This window comes from Lucilia sericata, unplaced genomic scaffold, assembly GCF_015586225.1.
Source record: "Lucilia sericata isolate MDLA Ls3-8-SP2 unplaced genomic scaffold, ASM1558622v1 Contig001793F_arrow, whole genome shotgun sequence".
Lineage (NCBI taxonomy): Eukaryota > Metazoa > Arthropoda > Insecta > Diptera > Calliphoridae > Lucilia > Lucilia sericata.
Window position 1 is genome coordinate 47,501 of NW_023995692.1, and position 27,500 is coordinate 75,000.

Consider the following 27,500-nt stretch of genomic DNA (forward strand, 5'->3'; position numbering starts at 1 on the left):
ATTAGAAGTATGGATGAGTCCGCGTTTTCACGTATCAATATGCAGGTTGTTGTTTTTTCCCCGAAAGCTTTGCGTAACGTTGTTTGATGGTGATCAGTAAAGCGTCAAACCGTAACTAAGAATCTTAAGTAACAACCGCAGAAACTTAAGTAAAATGAAATTTAAAGCTCTTTTCAGTTGTGTGTGAGAGTAGTAATAACATTTATCAGTGCACAGTGGGTTGGGAGAAGAAAAAAAGTGATTAGTGTCTTTTATAAAGTGAAGATGTAATGGGATATCAATACTTTAAATGATGAAGTGTAAACTACGTCCTGACTTGCTAGACTATAGACTATACTATAGACTAGACTATAGACTAGACTATAGACTAGACTATAGACTAGACTAACTAGACTAGACTAGACTAGACTAGACTAGACTATAGACTAGACTATAGACTAGACTATAGACTAGACTATAGACTAGACTATAGACTAGACTATAGACTAGACTATAGACTAGACTATAGACTAGACTATAGACTAGACTATAGACTAGACTATAGACTAGACTATAGACTAGACTATAGACTAGACTATAGACTAGACTATAGACTAGACTATAGACTAGACTATAGACTAGACTATAGACTAGACTATAGACTAGACTATAGACTAGACTATAGACTAGACTATAGACTAGACTATAGACTAGACTATAGACTAGACTATAGACTAGACTATAGACTAGACTATAGACTAGACTATAGACAAGACTATAGACTAGACTATAGACTAGACTATAGATTAGACTATAGACTAGACTATAGACTAGACTATAGACTAGACTATAGACTAGACTATGGACTAGACTATAGACTAGACTATAGACTAGACTATAGACTAGCTAGACTAGACTATAGACTAGAATATAGACTAGACTATAGACTAGACTATAGACTAGACTAGACTATAGACTAGACTAGACTAGACTATAGACTAGACTATAGACTAGACTATAGACTAGACTATAGACTTGACTATAGACTAGACTATAGACTAAACTATAGACTAGACTATAGACTAGACTATAGACTAAACTATAGACTAGACTATAGACTAGACTATAGACTAAACTATAGACTAGACTAGACTAAACTATAGACTAGACTATAGACTAGACTATAGACTAGACTATAGACTAGACTATAGACTAAACCATAGACTAGACTATAGACTAGACTATAGACTAAGCTATAGACTAAAGCGGTGTTCAGTTATAATCTGGACGCATAAAACTGTTAATAACTTTTGATTGAAACAACAGAATTAAAAGTTTTATATCAAAAATGAAAGATTATTTATTATTGGTTAAAATTATAACTAAAAGAATTTTAAATTTCTTTATTTCGAATGAAATTTCTTGCATGTTTCTTTATGCTTCGCATTAAATTCTGCACAACTTTCCTTTGAACTAAAGCAGCATATTTATACCAAGCTGTTCTCATGGAATCCTCATTTTTAATAACCTTGGCACTCTTCTTCAATTTAGATTTAACAATAGCCCAAAATTTTTCAATTGGGCGAAGTTGTGGACAATTTGGTGGGTTAAGCCACTTGGGTACAAAATCGATGTTATTATCTTGGTACCACTTTATAGTGGTATTGGAATAGTGACAAGATGCTAGGTCCGGCCAGAACTTAGTCGGCGACTTATGAAACCTAATGAAAGGCAACAGTCGTTTTTGTAAACATTCCTTTGTATAAATTTCTGACGTCATTGAAGAGGATGTGACAAAAGCCTTGCTCTTCAACCCGCAGCTGCAAATTGCTTGCCAAATCAGGAACTTTTTACCAAATTTATCCATTTTCGTGTATTTAAATTTGTCGGCTACATTTCCACGCCTGGATGAAACATAAAATTTTTGGCCTGGTATTTGCTTAAAATCGGCTTTTACATATGTTTCATCGTCCATTACGATGCAACCGCTAAATTTGGTTAATATATTACTGTATAATAATCTGGTACGTTTTTTTGCTACTGATTCTTGCTTTTCTGTTCTGTTTGGGTATTTAATAGTTCGATATGCTTTTAATCTAGCATTTACGCGAATTCTTCGTATAGTACTTCTGCTGGTTTTAAATTTTTTAGCACGATCAGCGTCAGATAATCCAGGATTATTTTTAATTGACCTTAGTACTCTAGTCTCCAATTTTTTGTTCCTTATACCTGCCTTTTTTACATTTTTCTTTTTTCTTTCTATAGTCAAGGTTTCCTCATATCTTTTTAATACACTACACACCGTACTTTTTGCAATTTTAAGCGATTTTGCTAACTTAGAACGAGACCAAGTCGGATTTTCATTAAATTTGTGCAGAATTTTTTTACGAGTTTCAAGTTCCATCGCGTGTATTTTCTTTAAGCCTCAACAGAATCGAATGAAATTTTTGACATATAACGGTACATCTGTGGTGAATAACATACTTCAAAAGCTTTCTACTTCTGCCACCAGAGGCGCTGCAATTCAAAGTACAGTGCGTCCAGATTATAACTGAACAGTGCTTTAGGATAGACTATAGACTAGACTATAGACTAGACTATAGACTAGACTATAGACTAGACTATAGACTAGACTATAGACTACACTATAGACTACACTATAGACTAGACTATAGACTAGACTATAGACTAGACTATAGACTAGACTATAGACTAGACTATAGACTAGACTATAGACTAGACTATAGACTAGACTATAGACTAGACTATAGACTAGACTATAGAATATACTATATACTAGACTATAGACTCGTCATGAACGCGATGATGACGATCGTAGCAAATATAAATATCAAAAGTTTTTTGAAACCACACCCAGCACATCTATGACAGCTGCGGAAAATTAAAGGTCCAAGCGAGAGCGCTCACAGGAAGAGGGGGAAAGTTGTATTCAACAAAACCACTCCGGGGCTGGCAGCTTCCACGACAACTTCTCCTCAAAAAACATTCAATAAATTGGTGAAGGATCACCTTCTAATGGCTCTGGCTACTTTGAAAGACAGGCTTATCAACCCTGTGGCAATATAATGGATTGCCGTTGTGTCCAAATTAGCTGAGCATACATATGCACACCCATAAGGACCATATCCCTGCTAAGGAAATTCCCATGAGACTACTTGCAAGAGTTAGGTTACCAAAGATGATCTCCAAGCACCCAAGATGTTGGAATGGCTTAAACGCGCAGATCAAGGGCCTTTATTACAGATTCTGGTTCTTTTAAGCTGGAGACGGCGGGTTTTATGCTATTCTTTGGGCTAAGGGGCGTCAAATTAAAGATGTTCCGTCCTACTAAATCGGGGAGTGAAGAGGCATACATGCCTAATCCTTGCCATTACAGAATCTGGCTCTGTTGAGCTGGAGAAGCATCAAAGTCAAGGTGTTACAGCCGAGTAAATCGGCTGTCAGTAAGCAGAGCCAATTCTCTGCTTACTGGCACGAAGCTCACCGATCCTCCTCAAAGTCATGTTACCTTTTTTCTACTTTTAGCCCACTGTGACGAACATATTCAAAATTTTTTAATTTGCACTCACACGCTACGCTCTCTTTATATTCTACACAACAAATTGTAGTGTATTTTTCATTTAACGTAGACTGGAAGTATTTCTTGTGAGTACATATTGAAAATTGAAAATAAAAAAAATATGCCAAAGAATAACAACAACAATACGAAATGCTACGATAAAGAAGACATGCACATTTATTTATTTCAATCGACCAGATGATTGACTAACACTCACTTTACTCTTTAAGTACAAACATACTGACATACATATGTATGTACAAATGTACATACAATAAATAGCTTAAATTGAGTTGATCGCAGAAGAAAACTCACAAACGATTTTATAAGAACACAACAACATAGAGTAGTAATAACAACAACAACACTACGAGTAGAAGTTTCACACTTGAACTAACTTAACTCTCCAAAGCAAATTCGTTGCAATTACACACACCACAGCACATTATAGATTTATTGCAACAGCAACAACAACACTACTCTATTATAAACATTATTAATACATAATAATGTTTTACAATTGATGTTGTTGTAACACTAATCATTATTACACTAGATGCCGTTATTGGATGATGTTGAAATATCAAAGATTGTTTTTATTGCAATTATAGAAGAAAGGGGAATTACGGTCATATAAGGGATTGAGTGATAAATTATAAAAATTTTTTAAAGTTAATAAATTTTTGTTGATTTATAAGAGTGAGATACGATAAAGATCTTATTTGAAAAGAGCAATTTCTTTTGATCGATTGAGTGCTTTTAACAGTATAATGTTGGTTGGTATTCATTTTACCCAAATTTTAAAAGTTTTGTCATTTAGAACGAATTTTATGACCACTTCGTGACAGTTTTTTGTAAAGCGATCATTTTTTAGATAGTTAACAATAACAATTTCTATATTTTTGAAATAATTCAATTTCAAAACACTAAATTTAAGTTATGCATAATAATATTTATTTTTAACATTTAAAATTTTTTTAAAATTTCAAATTTTTCAAATGAGGCAATATCATCGGTATATGTACTTTAAGGTGGGACAGAAGCGCATAATACCTAATGGTCTGATTTCAAACAGGAAACTTCTCGAAAGGCATATGTGATGAAATTAGCAAAGATTGAGATTTCAAAGATTTTTGGGGTCTTAACAAAAGTCAGGAACTATAGGCTTTTCTTAGAAATTTCAGGGTCACATCCATATTCATAATACATACATATATGTAACTGTGAAACTACATCATCTATAGTCCTTAAATTTTTCGATTAACATTAGTAGGCATAGCATATTCCACACCTGCTATTGATAGCCAATACCACCATCTAGTGTTCCCAAATTTTGTAAAAGTCTATAGGTCTGGTATATATTCTAGTCTATACTCTAGCCTATAGTCTATAGTCTGGTCTACAGTCTAGTCTATAGTCTGGTCTATAGTCTAGTCTATAGTCTAGTCTATAGTCTAGTCTATAGTCTAGTCAATAGTCTGGTCTATAGTCTATAGTCTAGTCTATAGTCTAGTCTATAGTCTAGTCTATAGTCTAGTCAATAGTCTGGTCTATAGTCTAGTCTATAGTCTAGTCTATAGTCTAGTCTATAGTCTAGTCTATAGTCTAGTCTATAGTCTAGTCTATAGTCTAGTCTATGTCTAGTCTAGATAGTCATAGTCTATTGATGTCTAGTCTATAGTCTAGTCTATAGTCTAGTCTATAGTGCTAGTCTATAGTCTAGTCTATAGTCTAGTCTATAGTCTAGTCTATAGTCCTGTCTATAGTCTAGTCTATAGTCTAGTCTATAGTCTAGTCTATAGTCTAGTCTATAGTCTAGTCTATAGTCTAGTCTATAGTCTAGTCTATAGTCTAGTCTATAGTCCTAGTCTATAGTCTAGTCTATAGCTCTAGTCTATAGTCTAGTCTATAGTCTAGTCTAGTCTAGTCTATAGTCTAGTCGATAGTCTAGTCTATAGGTCTAGTCTATAGTCTAGTCTAGTCTATAGTCTAGTCTATAGTCTAGTCTATAGTCTAGTCTATAGTCTAGTCTATAGTCTAGTCTATAGTCTAGTCTATAGTCTAGTCTATAGTCTAGTCTATAGTCTAGTATAGTCTAGTCTATAGTCTAGTCTATAGTCTAGTCTATAGTCTAGTCTATAGTCTAGTCTATAGTCTAGTCTATAGTCTAGTCTATCTATAGTCTAGTCTATAGTCTAGTCTATAGTCTAGTCTATAGTCTAGTCTATAGTCTAGTCTATAGTCTAGTCTATAGTCTAGTCTATAGTCTAGTCTATAGTCTAGTCTATAGTCTAGTCTATAGTCTAGTCTATAGTCTAGTCTAGTCTATAGTCTAGTCTATAGTCTAGTCTAGTCTATAGTCTAGTCTATAGTCTAGTCTATAGTCTAGTCTATAGTCTAGTCTATAGTCTAGTCTATAGTCTAGTCTATAGTCTAGTCTATAGTCTAGTCTATAGTCTAGTCTATAGTCTAGTCTATAGTCTAGTCTATAGTCTAGTCTATAGTCTAGTCTATAGTCTAGTCTATAGTCTAGTCTATAGTCTAGTCTATAGTCTAGTCTATAGTCTAGTCTATAGTCTAGTCTATAGTCTAGTCTATAGTCTAGTCTATAGTCTAGTCTATAGTCTAGTCTATAGTCTAGTCTATAGTCTAGTCTATAGTCTAGTCTATAGTCTAGTCTATAGTCTAGTCTATAGTCTAGTCTCTATAGTCTAGTCTATAGTCTAGTCTATAGTCTAGTATAGTCTAGTCTATAGTCTAGTCTATAGTCTAGTCTATAGTCTAGTCTATAGTCTAGTCTATAGTCTAGTCTATAGTCTAGTCTATAGTCTAGTCTATAGTCTAGTCTAGTCTATAGTCTAGTCTATAGTCTAGTCTATAGTCTAGTCTATAGTCTAGTCTATAGTCTAGTCTATAGTCTAGTCTATAGTCTAGTCTATAGTCTAGTCTATAGTCTAGTCTATAGTCTAGTCTATAGTCTAGTCTATAGTCTAGTCTATAGTCTAGTCTATAGTCTAGTCTATAGTCTAGTCTATAGTCTAGTCTATAGTCTAGTCTATAGTCTAGTCTATAGTCTAGTCTATAGTCTAGTCTATAGTCTAGTCTATAGTCTAGTCTATAGTCTAGTCTATAGTCTAGTCTATAGTCTAGTCTATAGTCTAGTCTATAGTCTAGTCTATAGTCTAGTCTATAGTCTAGTCTATAGTCTAGTCTATAGTCTAGTCTATAGTCAAGTCTATAGTCTAGTCTATAGTCTAGTCTATAGTCTAGTCTATAGTCTAGTCTATAGTCTAGTCTATAGTCTAGTCTATAGTCAAGTCTATAGTCTAGTCTATAGTCTAGTCTATAGTCAAGTCTATAGTCTAGTCTATAGTCTAGTCTATAGTCTAGTCTACAGTCAAGTCTATAGTCAAGTCTATAGTCTAGTCTATAGTCTAGTCTATAGTCTAGTCTATAGTCAAGTCTATAGTCAAGTCTATAGTCTAGTCTATAGTCTAGTCTATAGTCTAGTCTATAGTCTAGTCTATAGTCTAGTCTATAGTCTAGTCTATAGTCTAGTCTATATTCTAGTCTATAGTATGTCTATAGTTTCGTCTATAGTTTAGTCTATAGTTTAGCATATAGTTTAGTTTATAGTCTAGCCTATAGTCTAGCCTATAGTCTGGTCTATAGTCTAGTCTATAGACTAGTCTATAGTCTAGTCTATAGTCTAGTCTATATTCTAGTCTATAGTCTAGTCTATAGTCTAGTCTTTAGTCTAGTCTATAGTCTAGTCTAGACGAGTGGTCTATAGTCTAGTCTATAATCAATTAAATACAAAAATTCGTACATATGGGAAACTATTTATTAGAGTTAGATTCTTGAATTGTTAGAATATTTGACACATCTGACTTTATAACTTAAGACAACAAATTAATTACAAAATCTCAGACAAACAAATTTGTTAAAAAATTATACAAATTTTCAATGAAGAGTATTTTTTGTGTCGGTTTTAATGCGCCATAATTGTTTTAATCTTTTGTTATTTTGATTTTTTTATTGTTTAATGAAAATAAACACACAACAACAGAAAAAAGTGAATTGTCTGACAAGTGAAAAAGAATTAATTTAAAAAATCAAAAACAAAGAAAAAACACTTAATTAATGATTACTTAAATTATTGCTTATTTTATAATTTTTTTTTATAAAATTTTTTATTTAACACATATACTTACAATATTACGAAATATTTGCGAAATAAATTAAATTGTTAATTGCTTTATTAATATTATAAATTAACAATTTACATGCTTTATTGTTATTAAAAAAAAAGATTTTCAATTTAAATTCAAACACGTTGTTTTTTTCACTATTTCTGATCTGATTTTACGCTTGTGTTGTGTTACTCACTTCTAAACGTTACACTTTAAAACTGTTTGAAAAACAAATTATAAATAAATGTTTAACTTTAAAATTATTATTATTATTTTATTTTTAAATTACTCGCTACTCTCATTACAATTCTCTGGCTCCATGTTGTTAAAGGGGTTTGTATGGTTTTACCTCGACAACCCATTAGACGTTCATAGTTTTTTTTTTTAATTGCAATTAACTTAAGGTTCTTATCTTTAGAAAATTTAAAAAAAAATAAATATTTTTTTTTATTATTTTAAAAATTGATAAGATAATAATGTTTGAAATTGTGGCGTTGAATTTGTATGTAATATAAGAATGTGTAGTTTGTATGTAGTCTGTCTGACTGCATAAAATATTTAGTCATTATTTTGGTATTTTTTAATTTTTTTAAATTTCTTACGAAATTTTGTATTATCCACACTATGATCGATGAAAGTAGATATCAGATGATCATATCATAAGTAACATCCACGATCTTTATAGTTAACACAAAAAAAATTGTACATCGATCGGTCAAATCTGTTTCTATCATAATCTCAATTCATTCAATTCAAGCGAGATATATGAAATTTAAAGAAATTTCATATATGAAGATCGTAAGGTATTTTCATAATGCAACTTTCTCGTTTAAAGTAGTGTTTAAACAATTCGTTTTCTACTCGCTTTAAAAGTTAATTTATTTTTTGTTAAATTGTTTACTAAACTTAACCACTACTACTAGTCACCTGTGGTCACCGTTCTATAAATGTACATACATATACATATGTATATACATATATGTATGTAGTAACATAATTATTTATTTCTATATATGATTATGTATTGCATTACTTTAACAAAAAAAAAAAAAAAAAAAACCTAAACGTCAGTAACCTATTTACTGTTTTATTTCTTATACTTTCTGTTTATGTTTTATTTTTGTAACATTTATAAACAAATTAGAACTGATTAATATATTTGGCCACTTTAGTAGTTTTGTTTTAATGTTATGACTAAAGAGTCAGTTACTTAATAGAAAAGTAAAACGATCTATTTAAAAAGAGAAAGAGCGAATATGTGGTTTTTTGAAACTAACATGTGTATGTGTTACCACAAACCGATTCTTTATAAATATCTAAAAATAGTTTGATTTCAAACTGTATTAATAATTGTTTAATTAAGATCTGTTAAATTTCTAACTATAGTCTAGTCTATAGTCCAGTCTATGGTCTAGTCTATAGACCAGTCTATTGTCTAGTCTAGTCTATAGTCTAGTCTATAGTCTAGTCTATAGTCTAGTCTATAGTCTAGTCTATAGTCTAGTCTATAGTCTAGTCTATAGTCTAGTCTATAGTCTAGTCTATAGTCTAGTCTATAGTCTAGTCTATAGTCTAGTCTATAGTCTAGTCTATAGTCTAGTCTATAGTCTAGTCTATAGTCTAGTCTATAGTCTAGTCTATAGTCTAGTCTATAGTCTAGTCTATAGTCTAGTCTATAGTCTAGTCTATAGTCTAGTCTATAGTCTAGTCTATAGTCTAGTCTATAGTCTAGTCTATAGTCTAGTCTATAGTCTAGTCTATAGTCTAGTCTATAGTCTAGTCTATAGTCTAGTCTATAGTCTAGTCTATAGTCTAGTCTATAGTCTAGTCATAGTCTAGTCTATAGTCTAGTCTATAGTCTAGTCTATAGTCTAGTCTATAGTCTAGTCTATAGTCTAGTCTATAGTCTAGTCTATAGTCTAGTCTATAGTCTAGTCTATAGTCTAGTATATAGTCTAGTCTATAGTCTAGTCTATAGTCTAGTATATAGTCTAGTCTATAGTCTAGTATATAGTCTAGTCTATAGTCTAGTCTATAGTCTAGTCTATAGTCTAGTCTATAGTCTAGTCTATAGTCTAGTCTATAGTCTAGTCTATAGTCTAGTCTATAGTCTAGTCTATAGTCTAGTCTATAGTCTAGTCTATAGTCTAGTCTATAGTCTAGTCTATAGTCTAGTCTATAGTCTAGTCTATAGTCTAGTCTAGTCTATAGTCTAGTCTATAGTCTAGTCTATAGTCTAGTCTATAGTCTAGTCTAGTCTATAGTCTAGTCTATAGTCTAGTCTATAGTCTAGTCTATAGTCTAGTCTATAGTCTAGTCTATAGTCTAGTCTATAGTCTAGTCTATAGTCTAGTCTATAGTCTAGTCTATAGTCTAGTCTAGTCTATAGTCTAGTCTATAGTCTAGTCTATAGTCTGGTCTATAGTCTAGTCTATAGTCTAGTCTAGTCTATAGTCTAGTCTATAGTCTAGTCTATAGTCTAGTCTATAGTCTAGTCTATAGTCTAGTCTATAGTCTAGTCTATAGTCTAGTCTATAGTCTAGTCTATAGTCTAGTCTATAGTCTAGTCTATAGTCTAGTCTATAGTCTAGTTTATAGTCTAGTCTATAGTCTAGTCTGTAGTCTAGTCTATAGTCTAGTCTATAGTCTAGTCTATAGTCTAGTCTATAGTCTAGTCTATAGTCTAGTCTATAGTCTAGTCTATAGTCTAGTCTATAGTCTAGTCTATAGTCTAGTCTATAGTCTAGTCTATAGTCTAGTCTATAGTCTAGTCTATAGTCTAGTCTATAGTCTAGTCTATAGTCTAGTCTATAGTCTAGTCTATAGTCTAGTCTATAGTCTAGTCTATAGTCTAGTCTATAGTCTAGTCTATAGTCTAGTCTATAGTCTAGTCTATAGTCTAGTCTATAGTCTAGTCTATAGTCTAGTCTATAGTCTAGTCTATAGTCTAGTCTATAGTCTAGTCTATAGTCTAGTCTATAGTCTAGTCAATAGTCTAGTCTATAGTCTAGTCTATAGTCTAGTCTATAGTCTAGTCTATAGTCTAGTCTATAGTCTAGTCTATAGTCTAGTCTATAGTCTAGTCTATAGTCTGGTCTATAGTCTAGTCTATAGTCTAGTCTATAGTCTAGTCTATAGTCTAGTCTATAGTCTAGTCTATAGTCTAGTCTATAGTCTAGTCTATAGTCTAGTCTATAGTCTAGTCTATAGTCTAGTCTATAGTCTAGTCTATAGTCTAGTCTATAGTCTAGTCTATAGTCTAGTCTATAGTCTAGTCTATAGTCTAGTCTATAGTCTAGTCTATAGTCTAGTCTATAGTCTAGTCTATAGTCTAGTCTATAGTCTAGTCTATAGTCTAGTCTATAGTCTAGTCTATAGTCTAGTCTATAGTCTAGTCTATAGTCTAGTCTATAGTCTAGTCTATAGTCTAGTCTATAGTCTAGTCTATAGTCTAGTCTATAGTCTAGTCTATAGTCTAGTCTATAGTCTAGTCTATAGTCTAGTCTATAGTCTAGTCTATAGTCTAGTCTATAGTCTAGTCTATAGTCTAGTCTATAGTCTAGTCTATAGTCTAGTCTATAGTCTAGTCTATAGTCTAGTCTATAGTTTAGTCTATAGTCTAGTCTATAGTCTAGTCTATAGTCTAGTCTATAGTCTAGTCTATAGTCTAGTCTATAGTCTAGTCTATAGTCTAGTCTATAGTTTAGTCTATAGTCTAGTCTATAGTTTAGTCTATAGTCTAGTCTATAGTTTAGTCTATAGTCTAGTCTATAGTCTAGTCTATAGTCTATAGTTAGTCTATAGTCCTAGTCTATAGTCTAGTCTATAGTCTAGTCTATAGTCTAGTCTATAGTCTAGTCTATAGTCTAGTCTATAGTCTAGTCTATAGTCTAGTCTATAGTCTAGTCTAGTCTAGTCTAGTCTAGTCTATAGTCTAGTCTAGTCTAGTCTAGTATAGTCTAGTCTAGTCTATAGTCTAGTAGTCTTAGTCTATAGTCTAGTCTCTCGTTAGTCTAGTCTAGTCTAGTCTAGTCTATAGTCTAGTCTATAGTCTAGGTTCTATAGTCTAGTCTATAGTCTAGTCTATAGTCTAGTCTATAGTCTCGTCTATAGTCTAGTCTATAGTCTAGTCTAGTCTAGTCTATAGTCTAGTTCTATAGTCTAGTCTATAGTCTAGTCTATAGTCTAGTCTATAGTCTAGTCTATAGTCTAGTCTAAGTCTAGTCTATAGTCTAGTCTAAGTCTAGTCTATAGTCTAGTCTATAGTCTAGTCTATAGTCTAGTCTATAGTTAGTCTATAGTCTAGTCTATAGTCTAGTCTATAGTCTAGTCTATAGTCTAGTCTATAGTCTAGTCTATAGTCTAGTCTAGTCTAGTCTAAAGTCTAGTCTAAAGTCTAGTCTCTATCTAGTCTATAGTCTAGTCTATAGTCTAGTCTATAGTCTAGTCTATAGTCTAGTCTATAGTCTAGTCTATAGTCTAGTCTATAGTCTAGTCTATAGTCTAGTCTATAGTCTAGTCTATAGTCTAGTCTATAGTCTAGTCTATAGTCTAGTCTATAGTCTAGTCTATAGTCTAGTCTATAGTCTAGTCTATAGTCTAGTCTATAGTCTAGTCTATAGTCTAGTCTATAGTCTAGTCTATAGTCTAGTCTAGTCTAGTCTATAGTCTAGTCTATAGTCTAGTCTATAGTCTAGTCTATAGTCTAGTCTATAGTCTAGTCTATAGTCTAGTCTATAGTCTAGTCTATAGTCTAGTCTATAGTCTAGTCTATAGTCTAGTCTATAGTCTAGTCTATAGTCTAGTCTATAGTCTAGTCTATAGTCTAGTCTATATTCTAGTCTATAGTCTAGTCTATAGTCTAGTCTATAGTCTAGTCTATAGTCTAGTCTATAGTCTAGTCTATAGTCTAGTCTATAGTCTAGTCTATAGTCTAGTCTATAGTCTAGTCTATAGTCTAGTCTATAGTCTAGTCTATAGTCTAGTCTATAGTCTAGTCTATAGTCTAGTCTATAGTCTAGTCTATAGTCTAGTCTATAGTCTAGTCTATAGTCTAGTCTATAGTCTAGTCTATAGTCTAGTCTATAGTCTAGTCTATAGTCTAGTCTATAGTCTAGTCTATAGTCTAGTCTATAGTCTAGTCTATAGTCTAGTCTATAGTCTAGTCTAGTCTATAGTCTAGTCTATAGTCTAGTCTATAGTCTAGTCTATAGTCTAGTCTATAGTCTAGTCTATAGTCTAGTCTATAGTCTAGTCTATAGTCTAGTCTATAGTCTAGTCTATAGTCTCGTCTAGTCTAGTCTATAGTATAGTCTATAGTCTAGTCTATAGTCTAGTCTATAGTCTCGTCTAGTGTAGTCTATAGTATAGTCTATAGTCTAGTCTATATTCTAGTCTATAGTATGGTCTATAGTCTAGTCTATAGTCTAGTCTATAGTCTAGTCTATAGTCTAGTCTATAGTCTAGTCTATAGTCTAGTCTATAGTCTAGTCTATAGTCTAGTCTATAGTCTAGTCTATAGTCTAGTCTATAGTCTAGTCTATAGTCTAGTTTGGTCTATTGTCTAGTCTATTTTTTAGTCTATAGTCTATTATATGGTATATTCTATAGTCTAGTCTATAGTATAATTTTTAGGCGAGTCTATAGTTAAGACTATAGTCTAGTCTATAGTCTAGTCTATAGTCTAGTCTACAGTCTAGTCTACAGTCTAGTCATAGTCTAGTTTATAATCTAGTATATAGTCTAGTCTATAGTCTATTATATAGTCTAGTCTATAGTGTAGTATATAGTCTAGTCTATAGTCTAGTCTATAGTCTAGTCTATAGTCTAGTCTATAGTCTAGACAATAGTCTAGTCTATAGACTTGTCTGGTCTATTGTCTAGTCTTTTATATAGTCTATTCTCTAGCCCATAGTCTAGTCTGTAGTTGTATGTCTTTTAAATATCAAATTATATACATACTTACATATGTTTGTAAGTAAATACAAAATTCATTCCACATAAATCTTCTTTTATTAAAAAAATATACAAATAAAAATCTTCCAAATTAAAAAACACTTAATTTTGATATAATTACACTTTCATTCAATCACAATCTTCATCATTTTGATTGAGATTCTTCAACAATGTCATTTTCAACAAGATCACTGAACTTGACACGAATCTCGTCATGATTATTACACTCCATAGTATTTAAAGAATCATGTGAACATTCTGCAGAGATTTGTTGCTGACCATTCCCATTAGCATTGGCCGCCAGTGATGGTGATAAAGTCTTTGTGTTGCAATTAGTAAGCAGTGTGGGTTTATAATAAAAGCGCCAGATAATAAAGACTAGGGAATAAGAAAAATTAAATAAAAATTTCTAAGGGAACCAAATTTAAGAAAAACTTACTTAGGGAAGAACTACTTATAAGTGAGAGAAGAATTGTAGCAATTAAATAACCCAAATTGGAATTGTCATGTGGAGTTGAATGAAATGCTGCCTCTTCATAAGATTCTATATTTACTACATTGTCCTCAGGATTTTTGACCAAGATTTGTCTGTAAAGTAAACAAATTAATAAAAAAAGCAACTTTTTATATTAGTTTTTTATTTACTCTTGCAGATCTTTATAAGGCACCAACTGATGCCTGTGGTAGCCATAAATCCATGCTTTGCAGCTTAAAGAGTGATTTACAACCGATTTCTGCAAGATAATTTCAGGTACGTATGACATTTTTATAATATTTATATTAAAACCAGTTTGTTGACTCAGCCCCTGTTCTAATTCTTGCTTAGTTTTGGTAGAATTATCTTTTAAAGTAACCAAACTATAAAAATCTGGACTTAAAGCTTTTACTACCACTACAGTACCAGAAGTTAAACCTTTACCATACTGATCTGTAGCCAATACAATTAGTTCCGTCTGTTCATCTTTCTGGAGCGCTTTTCCCTTGGGATATATTTTACCCGTTTCTGGTTCGATATCAAAATAAGCGTTATCTCTCATAGTAAATTTAATTTTAGCATTAAAACCCAAATCTCGATCAAAAGCTTCTATTTTGGTTAAATATTCAGGGTAAATATCTAAGGCCGCATTTCCTGATGGATAGCCCAAAAAGAGAGGTCCCTCGGATAATTTAAATTCTGGAGGATTATCATTAATATCACCGATTTTTATATAAAGCCACATAATATCCGGGGAATAGGCTATATCATCGCTGAATGTTATTTGTGTAGAACGTTTTTCGATTGGTTTATTCTGAGATATATCTATTGTAAGATTATCGTGATCATCATCTTTGTCACATTTCAGTCTAAGTTTAACCATAACTTGGGGTTCTGACATATTTTGAAAAATCTCATCTTCACGATCAATAGCTATGGTATCTAACATATTGAAGATATAGTTGACATGGACATATTCTATAAGGAAAACAATTAATACTTAAATAAATTGGAAAAGTATAAATCCTTTTTGGATCTAGCTAACTTACCCTTATCGTTCGGCCACATATCCACTATATGGAATGTACAATTCTCATTAAAGTTCATATCCATGAGACCATGAAAGGGCTTCTCCTCATCTATATGACGTATCATTAATGTTTTCTCTACTGCCACGCCCTCAAACAATTTGCACTCTTCTTTGGGCTGAACTTTTAAAAGAGCTTTAACAACAGCTCTTTCATGAGTTGCTGTATTTTCGGCCGTTATGTTAAACAGATAATTTCCCTCTTCTATAATGCCGTACAGGCCCAACTCTCCCGTAAAGGGATTTATCGAAAGTCTTTGGGCCAAAAGATCTATAATATTTATTAAACTAAATAGTTTTGAAGGAATATAATTTTATTAATTAAATAAACTTACCATTTTGTACATTCAACATATAATGGAAACTGGTATTACTACCAGAACTATAGGCATTTACTATTCCGAGAATTCCGGTTTGATTGGTGTAGGCGGTAAATACGTAATTTTTACTAGAAAAATTTGGTGGATCGGGCAAAGTTTGATTAGGTGGGTGGCATTCTGGAATTATAAATAAATTAAATATTTGTTATAGTCTAGTCATATTCTAGTCATAATCTAGTGATAGTCTAATCGTATTCTAGTCATAGTCTAATCATAGTCTAGTCATAGTCTAGTCATAGTCTAGTCATAGTCTAGTCATAGTCTAGTCATAGTCTAGTCATAGTCTAGTCATAGTCTAGTCATAGTCTAGTCATAGTCTAGTCATAGTCTAGTCATAGTCTAGTCATAGTCTAGTCATAGTCTAGTCATAGTCTAGTCATAGTCTAGTCATAGTCTACGATAAGGGTAAGTAATCTATCGTCTAGTCTATCGTCTAGTCTACCGTCTAGTCTATCGTCTAGTCTATCGTCCAGTCTATTGTTTACTCTATCGTCTATTCTACCGTCTAGCTTATCGTCGAGTTTATCGTCTAGTCTATCGTCTAGTCTATCGTATAGACTATAGTCTAGTCTATCGTCTAGTCTATCGTCTAGTCTATCGTCTAGTCCATAGTATAGTCTATCGTCTGGTCCATAGTCTAGTCTATTGTCTAGTCTATCGTCTAGTCTATCGTCTATTCTATCGTCTAGTCTATGGTCTAGTCTATCGTCTAGTCTATTGTTTAATCTATCGTCTAGCCTATCGTCGAGTCTATCGTCTAGTCTATCGTCTAGTCTATCGTATAGTATATAGTATAGTCCATCGTCTAGTCCATAGTCTAGTCTATCGTCTAGCCTGTCGTCGAGTCTATCGTCTAGTCTATCGTCTAGTCTATCGTCGAGCCTATTGTTTAGTCTATCGTCTAGTCTATCGTCAAGTCTATCGTCTAGTCTATCGTCTAGTCTAACGTTTAGTCTATCGCCTAGTCTATCGTCTAGTCTATCGTCTAGCCTATCGTCTAGTCTATCGTCTAGTCTATAGTCTAGTCTATAGTCTAGTCTATAGTCTACAGACTAGACTCTAGTCTGTGGTGTAATCTGTTGATAGTTATCGGAAGGGTAAAACCCGTACTTACCTTTCATTGGTAAATCAATGAAAACTATTAAGTTATCATTAAATCCATTTGAACCTGTTAATAAGGCTTGCAAAGTCAAATTAAGATATTGTTTGGACTCCAAAATATTTGCAGATAAGGAGGTTTTGAGCACAATATCCACAGATCTATTATATATATTTTCCTTAATATCAAAATGTAAAGAATGATCTGTAAAAGAAATAAAAAATTAAAACGCGAAAATTTACAGATTCCTACAATTCAAAATACCTCCTCTCAAACGAAACTTTAAATCCTTAAAATTTTCTCCGAACTCCTTGTCTACGTAAACAGTTTCCATAGAAAGAGTTTGGTTGTCATTTGCAATCAACATTTTACCCTTTATCAAAGGAGTTGAGAAAATCTTCCTTTTTACATTATCCTGATGGTGAGGCACATTAATCACCACACTAGCAAAGGTTTTACGATCGTTATGTTTCGCTTCCACAATCAATAAATAAGAACTATTAAGTTTAATTTCTTGTTTAGACAAGAGATTAAAAATAGTTTTAATTTCAAGACGATTTTCATTTCGCATCATATAAAACTGCTGGCTGTCATTGCCAATCAAGTTGAACTCAATTTCTTGGCCATTATTGACATCTGTTTGTAAAACAATTGTTTCCAATTCCAAGTCATATGTTTCATTCAGTTGACCCACATACAGAGGCTTTTCAAACTGAAACATCTGTTGTGGTATTTCATCTTTTATATGTGGTAATTTTATGACGATATGCGTCATGGAAGAAAAATTTTCCCATGACGCCTGCAAACTTAATTTTAAATAGCCGATGTCATCAATAGCTTGCCAAGTAAAGTTATTATTTAATTGTAATTGTATACTAAAGTTTTGTTTTGACAAGTAGAAGAAATCGTGTACGCTTTGAAGGGTAAATTCTATATCTGGTTGGTAGGTGTATGGGTTGAACATGATAGGTGTTATATGTAATTCTCCCATTTCATCTATATTACCTTCGTAGTAGGAGCTTACGAAATAGAAGTAGTCTGTAAAGTAAGTAATTGAAGTTTACTAAATCCAAATATATTTCTCCAATACTTACATTTCAACTCCGCCATTTCCACTAACACATTTGCTCTTCCCACTTCTGCTAGATTTGTATGTTCCGCTTTTAACACTAATTCCCATGTTCTGCGCTTGATTATATCGCTTTTATTTAAATTCTTCGAGTTCCATGTGATCTCTATTGAACCATTTTTACGATCAAGTAAATTAAACCCTTGAATATTAACTCCATTTAGGGAAAATTGAACATCGGGTGAGTAGGTTCCATTGGCAAGTTGTATTTGTAGGGGTTCCATAGTGAAATCAATATTTATAAGTCTTTTGTATAGAGTTTGAACGAATTTAGGTTTAGGTGGTAAACTACGTCTTGGATCGGAACGTATTGACACTAAAGCTTTAGAACTTTTTGGAGGTTCTCCAATGTCCTAAGAGCGAAAAAATATATTAGACTATTTGATACTTTAGCTATCATTTCTACTTCAGTTCTAGTTCTAGTTCAATTCTAGTTCAGTTCTAGTTCAGTTCTAGTTCAGTTCTAGTTCAGTTCTAGTTCAGTTCTAGTTCAGTTCTAGTTCAGTTCTAGTTCAGTTCTAGTTCAGTTCTAGTTCAGTTCTAGTTCAGTTCTAGTTCAGTTCTAGTTCAGTTCTAGTCAGTTCTAGTTCAGTTCTAGTTCAGTTCTAGTTCAGTTCTAGTTCAGTTCTAGTTCAGTCTAGTTCAGTTCTAGTTCAGTTCTAGTTCAGTTCTAGTTCAGTTCTAGTTCAGTTCTAGTTCAGTTCTAGTTCAGTTCTAGTTCAGTTCTAGTTCAGTTCTAGTTCAGTTCTAGTCTAGTTCAGTTCTAGTTCAGTTCTAGTTCAGTTCTAGTTCAGTTCTAGTCAGTTCTAGTTCAGTTCTAGTTCAGTTCTAGTTCAGTTCTAGTTCAGTTCTAGTTCAGTTCTAGTTCAGTTCTAGTTCAGTTCTAGTTCAGTTCTAGTTCAGTTCTAGTTCAGTTCTAGTTCAGTTCTAGTTCAGTTCTAGTTCAGTTCTAGTTCAGTTCTAGTTCAGTTCTAGTTCAGTTCTAGTTCAGTTCTAGTTCAGTTCTAGTTCAGTTCTAGTTCAGTTCTAGTTCAGTTCTAGTTCAGTTCTAGTTCAGTTCTAGTTCAGTTCTAGTTCAGTTCTAGTTCAGTTCTAGTTCAGTTCTAGTTCAGTTCTAGTTCAGTTCTAGTTCAGTTCTAGTTCAGTTCTAGTTCAGTTCTAGTTCAGTTCTAGTTCAGTTCTAGTTCAGTTCTAGTTCAGTTCTAGTTCAGTTTCTAGTTCTAGTTCTAGTTCAGTTCAGTTCAGTTCAGTTCTAGTTCTAGTTCAGTTCTAGTTCAGTTCTAGTTCAGTTCTAGTTCAGTTCTAGTTCAGTTCTAGTTCAGTTCTAGTTCAGTTCTAGTTCAGTTCTAGTTCAGTTCTAGTTCAGTTCTAGTTCAGTTCTAGTTCAGTTCTAGTTCAGTTCTAGTTCAGTTCTAGTTCAGTTCTAGTTCAGTTCTAGTTCAGTTCTAGTTCAGTTCTAGTTCAGTCAGTTCTAGTTCAGTTCTAGTTCAGTTCTAGTTCAGTTCTAGTTCAGTTCTAGTTCAGTTCTAGTTCAGTTCTAGTTCAGTTCTAGTTCAATTCTAGTCAGTTCTAGTTCAGTTCTAGTTCAGTTCTAGTTCAGTTCTAGTTCAGTTCTAGTTCAGTTCTAGTTCAGTTCTAGTTCAGTTCTAGTTCAGTTCTAGTTCAGTTCTAGTTCAGTTCTAGTTCAGTTCTAGTTCAGTTCTAGTTCAGTTCTAGTTCAGTTCTAGTTCAGTTCTAGTTCAGTTCTAGTTCAGTTCTAGTTCAGTTCTAGTTTCATAGTTCTAGTTCAGTTCTAGTTCAGTTCTAGTTCAGTTCTAGTTCAGTTCTAGTTCAGTTCTAGTTCAGTTCTAGTTCAGTTCTAGTTCAGTTCTAGTTCAGTTCTAGTTCAGTTCTAGTTCAGTTCTAGTTCAGTTCTAGTTCAGTTCTAGTTCAGTTCTAGTTCAGTTCTAGTTCAGTTCTAGTTCAGTTCTAGTTCAGTTCTAGTTCAGTTCTAGTTCAGTTCTAGTTCAGTTCTAGTTCAGTTCTAGTTCAGTTCTAGTTCAGTTCTAGTTCAGTTCTAGTTCAGTTCTAGTTCAGTTCTAGTTCAGTTCTAGTTCAGTTCTAGTTCAGTTCTAGTTCAGTTCTAGTTCAGTTCTAGTTCAGTTCTAGTTCAGTTCTAGTTCAGTTCTAGTTCAGTTCTAGTTCAGTTCTAGTTCAGTTCTAGTTCAGTTCTAGTTCAGTTCTAGTTCAGTTCTAGTTCGTTCTAGTTCAGTTCTAGTTCAGTTCTAGTTCAGTTCTAGTTCAGTCTAGTTCAGTTCTAGTTCAGTTCTAGTTCAGTTCTAGTTCAGTTCTAGTTCAGTTCTAGTTCAGTTCTAGTTCAGTTCTAGTCCAGTTCTAGTTCAGTTCTAGTTCAGTTCTAGTTCAGTTCTAGTTCTTTTTTTTTTTCTACTCACCGTTGCAACAATTTCAAATTCTATCGGTTGCGGCAATTCTAATAAAATCTTTTCCAAGTTAAATTAGCAAAATAGGTCTTCTTATCAGTGCTGGTAGCATTCTTTGTACCAACGCTAATGTGATATTGCGATGAATCATTCGATGTAAAAATAATTTGATTGTGTGTCAAATCATGATCTTTGGCTGTTATCTCTAGAAAAGCGGTCAAATCAAAACCAGCGAAAATGGGTGTGGGTATAATCAATTCATAAGTCTCTCGAGAAAATAGAGGACTGAAATAATTGCCCTCTTTTAAAGGTTGAAAGAAAATCTAAACAGCAAACTATTAATCTTAAATATGTTATGAAAATATCAACACCAAGAAACTTACCACTACCCGTTCTTTACCCATGCCACAGCCTAAATTTATTTTTAAAGAAATCCTGGCCGCTGTTTGTTCTTTGGCATAATTTTCGAAATAGTCGGTGGTAAAAAGTATTAAATTTTTCGTTTCGTTTGTTGAAGAAGTCTCCAAACGGGCATCAATATAATTGAGTTCAAACTCATTATTGGTGGTCGAAATAATTTCATTTATTGTAACATTTTCATAGATTTTTATTATGCCACGCAGAGATAGGTCTATGGGTTCGTTAAATATCGAGGTGACTAATTCTTCGTTGGTACAATCTGTTAGAAATACGGCTTTTAAATTAAAATGACTGGATTTAGTTTATTTAATACAACTTGCCTATTGCTTCTTTATTTTGAGCAAAAGATTTTGAAATTAATGTTGACCAATATAAAATTAACAATATTAATTCTAGTTTTTTATTACTTTTCATTTTAAAAACTTTTTCTTTAAGTTTACCAAATTTAATTACTTGTTTCCCCTTTAAGATTCAAACTTTAAATGTCTTTCTTCTTTTCAAATAGAAGCATTTCTCATATATTATTTTTTAATTGAGATGAAATTATAGATAATTGATTTTTTATCTGATATTTAAGAAAACATTATTGATAACATTATATTTTTGATAAAATTAATTATCATGCTTATATATTTATTTATTGAAAATATTTACAAATGTGAGCCATTTAAAATATTTAGTTCATCTTTTAAAATAGGAATGTGTAATGTATAGGAATTTGCCGAGAAGAATTTTATACTTCCGTCATTCGACACCTTTAAATAAAAAGAAAACCTGTCAAATTCTTCTAAACAAACACAAATATTTCAGTTTTCTTTTAACGGAATCCTCGAGATTTTTTATTTCTATATTTTAATGGTTTTTCAAACGTAAACTCTCTGACCGAACATGACAGATAAATTGTAAATAAATTTGCTGATCATTTTCCAGAAACACAGTGGAGATTTATCAATATAGTGCCAGATCAGCACTTCATCAGTTAAAGTTCAACTCTAGATTGGTTGTAACTCAGTTCAAGTTGTTGCAATTACTTTCTAGTTCAGTTTTATTTTAATTCTAGTTCAGTTCTAGTTCCGTTCTAGTTCAGTTCGAGTTCAGTTCTAGTTCAGTTCTAGTTCAGTTCAGTTCTAGTTCGGTTCTAGTTCAGTTCTAGTTCAGTTCTAGTTCAGTACTAGTTCAGTTCTAGTTTAGTTCTAGTTCAGTTCTAGTTCAGTTCTAGTTCAGTTTTAGTTCAGTTCTAGTTCAGTTCTAGTTCAGTTCTAGTTCAGTTCTAGTTCAGTTCTAGTTCAGTTCTAGTTCAGTTCTAATTCAGTTCTAGTTCAGTTCTAGTTCAGTTCAGTTCTAGTTCAGTTCTAGTTCAGTTCTAGTTCAGTTCTAGTTCAGTTCTAGTTCAGTTCTAGTCCAGTTCTAGTTCAGTTCTAGTTCAGTTCTAGTTCAGTTCTAGTTCAGTTCTAGTTCAGATCTAGTTCAGTTCTAGTTCAGTTCTAGTTCAGTTCTAGTTCAGTTCTAGTTCAGTTCTAGTTCAGTTCTAGTTCAGTTCTAGTTCAGTTCTAGTTCAGTTCTAGTTCAGTTCTAGTTCAGTTCTAGTTCAGTTCTAGTTCAGTTCTAGTTCAGTTCTAGTTCAGTTCTAGTTCAGTTCTAGTTCAGTTCTAGTTCAGTTCTAGTTCAGTTCTAGTTCAGTTCTAGTTCAGTTCTAGTTCAGTTCTAGTTCAGTTCTAGTTCAGTTCTAGTTCAGTTCTAGTTCAGTTCTAGTTCAGATCTAGTTCAGTTCCAGTTCAGATCTAGTTAAGTTCTAGTTCAGTTCTAGTTCAGTTCTAGTTCAGTTCTAGTTCAGTTTTAGTTCAGTTCAGTTCTAGTTCAGTTCTAGTTCAGTTCTAGTTCAGTTCTAGTTCAGTTCTAGTTCAGTTCTAGTTCAGTTCTAGTTCAGTTCTAGTTCAGTTCTAGTTCAGTTCTAGTTCAGTTCTAGTTCAGTTCTAGTTCAGTTCTAGTTCAGTTCTAGTTCAGTTCTAGTTCAGTTCTAGTTCAGTTCTAGTTTCAGTTCTAGTTCAGTTCTAGTTCAGTTTCTAGTTCAGTTCTAGTTCAGTTCTAGTTCAGTTCTAGTTCATTCTAGTTCGTTCTAGTTCAGTTCTAGTTCAGTTCTAGTTCAGTTCTAGTTCAGTTCTAGTTCAGTTCTAGTTCAGTTCTAGTTCAGTTCTTAGTTCAGTTCTAGTCAGTTCTAGTTCAGTTCTAGTTCAGTTCTAGTTCAGTTCTAGTTCAGTTCTAGTTCAGTTCTAGTTCAGTTCTAGTTCAGTTCTAGTTCAGTTCTAGTTCAGTTCTAGTTCAGTTCTAGTTCAGTTCTAGTTCAGTTCTAGTTCAGTTCTAGTTCAGTTCTAGTTCAGTTCTAGTTCAGTTCTAGTTTCAGTTCTAGTTCAGTTCTAGTTCAGTTCTAGTTCAGTTCTAGTTCAGTTCTAGTTCAGTTCTAGTTCAGTTCTAGTTCAGTTCTAGTTCAGTTCTAGTTCAGTTCTAGTTCAGTTCTAGTTCAGTTCTAGTTCAGTTCTAGTTCAGTTCTAGTTCAGTTCTAGTTCAGTTCTAGTTCAGTTCTAGTTCAGTTCTAGTTCAGTTCTAGTTCAGTTCTAGTTCAGTTCTAGTTCAGTTCTAGTTCAGTTCTAGTTCAGTTCTAGTTCAGTTCTAGTTCAGTTCTAGTTCAGTTCTAGTTCAGTTCTAGTTCAGTTCTAGTTCAGTTCTAGTTCAGTTCTAGTTCAGTTCTAGTTCAGTTCTAGTTCAGTTCTAGTTCAGTTCTAGTTCAGTTCTAGTTCAGTTCTAGTTCAGTTCTAGTTCAGTTCTAGTTCAGTTCTAGTTCAGTTCTAGTTCAGTTCTAGTTCAGTTCTAGTTCAGTTCTAGTTCAGTTCTAGTTCAGTTCTAGTTCAGTTCTAGTTCAGTTCTAGTTCAGTTCTAGTTCAGTTCTAGTTCAGTTCTAGTTCAGTTCTAGTTCAGTTCTAGTTCAGTTCTAGTTCAGTTCTAGTTCAGTTCTAGTTCAGTTCTAGTTCAGTTCTAGTTCAGTTCTAGTTCAGTTCTAGTTCAGTTCTAGTTCAGTTCTAGTTCAGTTCAGTTCTAGTTCAGTTCTAGTTCAGTACTAGTTCAGTTCTAGTTCAGTTCTAGTTCAGTTCTAGTTCAGTTCTAGTTCAGTTCTAGTTCTAGTTCAGTTCTAGTTCAGTTCTAGTTCAGTTCTAGTTCAGTTCTAGTTCAGTTCTAGTTCAGTTCTAGTTCAGTTCTAGTTCAGTTCTAGTTCAGTTCTAGTTCAGTTCTAGTTCAGTTCTAGTTCAGTTCTAGTTCAGTTCTAGTTCTGTTCTAGTTCTGTTCTAGTTCTGTTCTAGTTCTGTTCTAGTTCAGTTCAGTTCTAGATCAGTACTAGTTCAGTTCTAGTTCAGTTCTAGTTCAGTTCAGTTCTAGTTCAGTTCTAGTTCAGTTCTAGTTCAGTTCTAGTTCAGTTCTAGTTCAGTTCTAGTTCAGTTCTAGTTCAGTTCTAGTTCAGTTCTAGTTCAGTTCAGTTCTAGATCAGTACTAGTTCAGTACTAGTTCAGTCCTAGTACAGTTGTTGTTGAGCTCTAAGTTCTAGTTTCATTAGGTTCAAGTTTAACATTTATTCATTTCTAGACTTGAAAGGGTGTTATTTCCCAATAAGCAAAAACCTTTGAAATGATGTAAATATGTATTTGAAAACCTATTCAAATTTCATACATAGCCTTTGAGAACAAATTTGAAAATTTTTGTTTTCAAATGGAAAATTATGGCCTTCTCAAACAAAAAGGCAGTTAGAAATCAAACGTATTTTTCAAATGTATTTCAAATTTAAAAAAAGGCTAGAAGTAAGCTTGAAACTAAAAAAATTTTCAAACGTATTTCAAGTATTCTTTATTATTATTTTCATACATATTTCAAACCCTAATTATAATGCTAACTATTGCAAAATTCATATATTTTTTTACATCACCTGAAAATAAAACATTCATACATTTATTTTAGCATATTTTTCTTTTATATCTCCGATTATTTCTCCTATATTTAACGTTTTTTTCGCTCCCTTGCTGTAGAAAAAATGTTCTGTTTTTATTTTTCTAAAATAATTTATTTTTTGAAAGAAACTTTTCTAAGTTCAATTAAAACAAAACTTTGAAAATTTTATAAATATCACACATTATATTTTTTTAAACGTTTTTTGAAATTATCATGTTTATTTCAAAGGCTAAACTTTAAAATTTGAAAACAATTTGGAAAATACATTATTTAGTTAAGAAAATTTTCAAAAATATTCACAGGTTTGAATCGATGTTTATTGGGTTAAATCAAAAGCAGACTGTTCCTTTAATATGTATGTATGTATGTTTAGACATACATAGTGCAATTTCAATTTAAATAAATTTACATATTATGAACTTTGTGTTTGCTTCAATTAAAATGCATGTGAGTGAACACAGTAATATTCGACGTTATTGACATTCAAAATCATTATATAACATAAACACCTCAATTATCTACATAATAAAACGTTCGTTAACCTTAATTTTACAATTTGAAAAATTAGATTTAAAAGAAAAAATTTAAAGATACAGATTTTAAGCTTAAACTGTTCTTTAAATTTCACTATTCTACAATCTTGAACTACATATGGAAATAATGAACTAAATGCACTTAATTTATAAAAAGTACTTAAAATTAACATAATAATACATGAAGAAACATCTTTGTCAACCAGCAGCCAGTATAAATACAAGATTCTAAGTTGCAAATCAAATTAGTAGATTTTCTAAAAATTCACTAGTTACACGTTAGAATTAGTAAAACGGTTTAAAAATAAAACGCAAAATGTTTTTCAGTAATTGTGTTAAATTTGTGACTATATTTTTAATTGTGTTTGAGCCTTGCAGAGGACTACAAACTCTTTTAAGCCAAAATCTTGATACTTTAGAAAAATTTCGTCAACAAATAGTGCTGCCCGTAGCTGCGGCTCCGAATTGTACTTTAAATGCCTGTGAGGCTTTAAAATTAGTCTCTCAGTTGTTGGTGCTGCTGCAAACAACTCTGATTATTCCGGTACAAAGAGCACCACAAATTAGTCGTGCTAACTCCTTAGCGGATAAGGATGAACGCGATAGTCAATTGCATAAAATGGTGCGTCAAATCGAAAGTCGTTTGCGATCGGTGGAACAGCCTGTTTGGCGTTTAGCTTTAGGCAGTCGTTTAGAATGGAATCATTGTACCTCAAGTGCTTGTCGTTGTAATCCAGATACTAAAAGTTTTACCTGTTGGAATACAAATCTTAAATCGGTACCTGTAACACAAGTTATACCAATGAATATGGTATCAATGTAGGTGGTGTCCGAGTATATTTTATCGATGGTTATAATAAAGAATTTTCTGTTTTCAAGTGATATTTCTCGCAACGCTTTGTCTACTTTACACAAAGATACATTTCGTGGTTTGACATTGCTCAAGGAATTGGATTTATCTAGCAATCAGTTGGATTTTTTACCATTCGATCTATTTCAAGATCTTGACAGTTTAATACAGCTGTAAGTGAAATTAATTTGATTCCAGTTTGGTAGTTTTGGTTCACCTTAAGCTCAGTTTCAGTTCAGATCTACTAGTTCTAGTACATTCCTAGTTTAGTTCCATTTCATTACCAGTTTGGCTGTTGTTCAGTTAGTAGTAAATTCTAGTTCAGTTATATTCTAGTTCAGTTCTAGTTCAGTTCTAGTTCAGCTCTAGTTCAGTTCTAATTCAGTTCTAGTTCAGTTCTAGTTCAGTTCTAGTTCAGTTCTAGTTCAATTCTAGTTCAGTTCTAGTTCAGTTCTAGTTCAGTTCTAGTTCAGTTCTAGTTCAGTTCTAGTTCAGTTTCATTTCAGTTCTAGTTCAGTTCTAGTTCAGTTCTAGTTCAGTTTTAGTTCATTTCTAGTTTAGTTCGAGTTCAGTTCTAGTTCAGTTCTAGTTCTAGTTCAGTTCTAGTTCAGTTCTAGTTCAGTTCTAGTTCAGTTCTAGTTCAGTTCTAGTTCAGTTCTAGTTCAGTTCTAGTTCAGTTCTAGTTCAGTTCTAGTTCAGTTCTAGTTCAGTTCTAGTTCAGTTCTAGTTCAGTTCTAGTTCAGTTCTAGTTCAGTTCTAGTTCAGTTCTAGTTCAGTTCTAGTTCAGTTGTAGTTCAGTTCTAGTTCAGTTCTAGTTCAGTTCTAGTTCAGTTCTAGTTCAGTTCTAGTTCAGTTCTAGTTCAGTTCTAGTTCAGTTCTAGTTTAGTTCTAGTTCAGTTCTAGTTCAGTTCTAGTTCAGTTCTAGTTCAGTTCTAGTTCAGTTCTAGAACTGAACTAGTTCAATTCTAGTTCAATTCTAGTTCAGTTCTAGTTCAGTTTTAGTTCAGTTCTAGTACAGTTCTAGTACAGTTCTAGTTCAGTTCTGGATCAATTCTATTTCAGTTCTAGTTCAGTTCTTCTTCAGTTCTTGTTCAGTTCTAGATCAGTTCAGAATTTTTATTTCCGAATTATTGCATACGTGAACGAATAAACTTTTGTACCGAAAACACTTTTCGATATCGAAATTATGCTTTAGTGTAAAAGATGTCTCTTTCGACATGGAAAACCAACATCTCAAAATTACGATAAATTTTACTTGATCACTTGTGCGCAATTTGGACCAAGTTTTATTGCATATCATTTCAAAACAATTTGTTTTTTGTACCTACAGCCGCATACAATACAACTTTCTTGAGGAACTGGATTATCGTATATTTTGGAAATTGCGTCATTTAAGTCTACTGGATG

The 27,500-nt window shown here is 32.6% G+C and overlaps 3 protein-coding genes across 10 annotated transcripts in view; 1 reads left to right on the forward strand and 2 right to left on the reverse strand.

Moving 5' to 3' along the window:
• Positions 1-8,106, reverse strand: part of LOC119612672 — a 30,067-nt gene extending 21,961 nt beyond the window's left edge. For 2 of the 5 annotated variants that reach the window (XM_037968510.1, XM_037968512.1), the window contains exon 1: positions 1-121. This exon is cut by the window's left edge. The gene's annotated coding sequence lies outside the window, so the exon portion shown is untranslated. Of the gene's footprint in view, positions 152-7,773; positions 7,971-8,041 lie in introns of those variants that run through there. The other 3 variants (XM_037968513.1, XM_037968511.1, XM_037968509.1) reach the window with 3 other exon arrangements.
• Positions 8,107-13,753: 5,647 nt separating this feature from the next.
• LOC119612674 lies at positions 13,754-21,182 on the reverse strand. Its single transcript, XM_037968515.1, is given in 12 exon segments — positions 13,754-14,085; positions 14,147-14,295; positions 14,353-15,160; positions 15,232-15,540; positions 15,605-15,766; positions 16,764-16,952; positions 17,013-17,786; positions 17,843-18,230; positions 20,310-20,365; positions 20,368-20,620; positions 20,681-20,976; positions 21,038-21,182. Coding segments are annotated over 12 exon segments (3,711 nt in total). The 5' UTR covers positions 21,132-21,182; the 3' UTR covers positions 13,754-13,852.
• Positions 21,183-25,507: 4,325 nt separating this feature from the next.
• LOC119612675 (carboxypeptidase N subunit 2) overlaps positions 25,508-27,500 on the forward strand; it is a 3,550-nt gene continuing 1,557 nt past the window's right edge. For all 4 annotated transcript variants that reach the window (XM_037968517.1, XM_037968519.1, XM_037968516.1 and 1 more), the window contains exons 1-3: positions 25,508-26,062; positions 26,123-26,266; positions 27,424-27,500. The exon at positions 27,424-27,500 is cut by the window's right edge and continues 234 nt beyond it. In XM_037968517.1, the coding sequence (XP_037824445.1) occupies positions 25,560-26,062; positions 26,123-26,266; positions 27,424-27,500 (724 nt within the window). In that variant the 5' untranslated portion in view covers positions 25,508-25,559. The remainder of the gene's footprint in view (positions 26,063-26,122; positions 26,267-27,423) is intronic.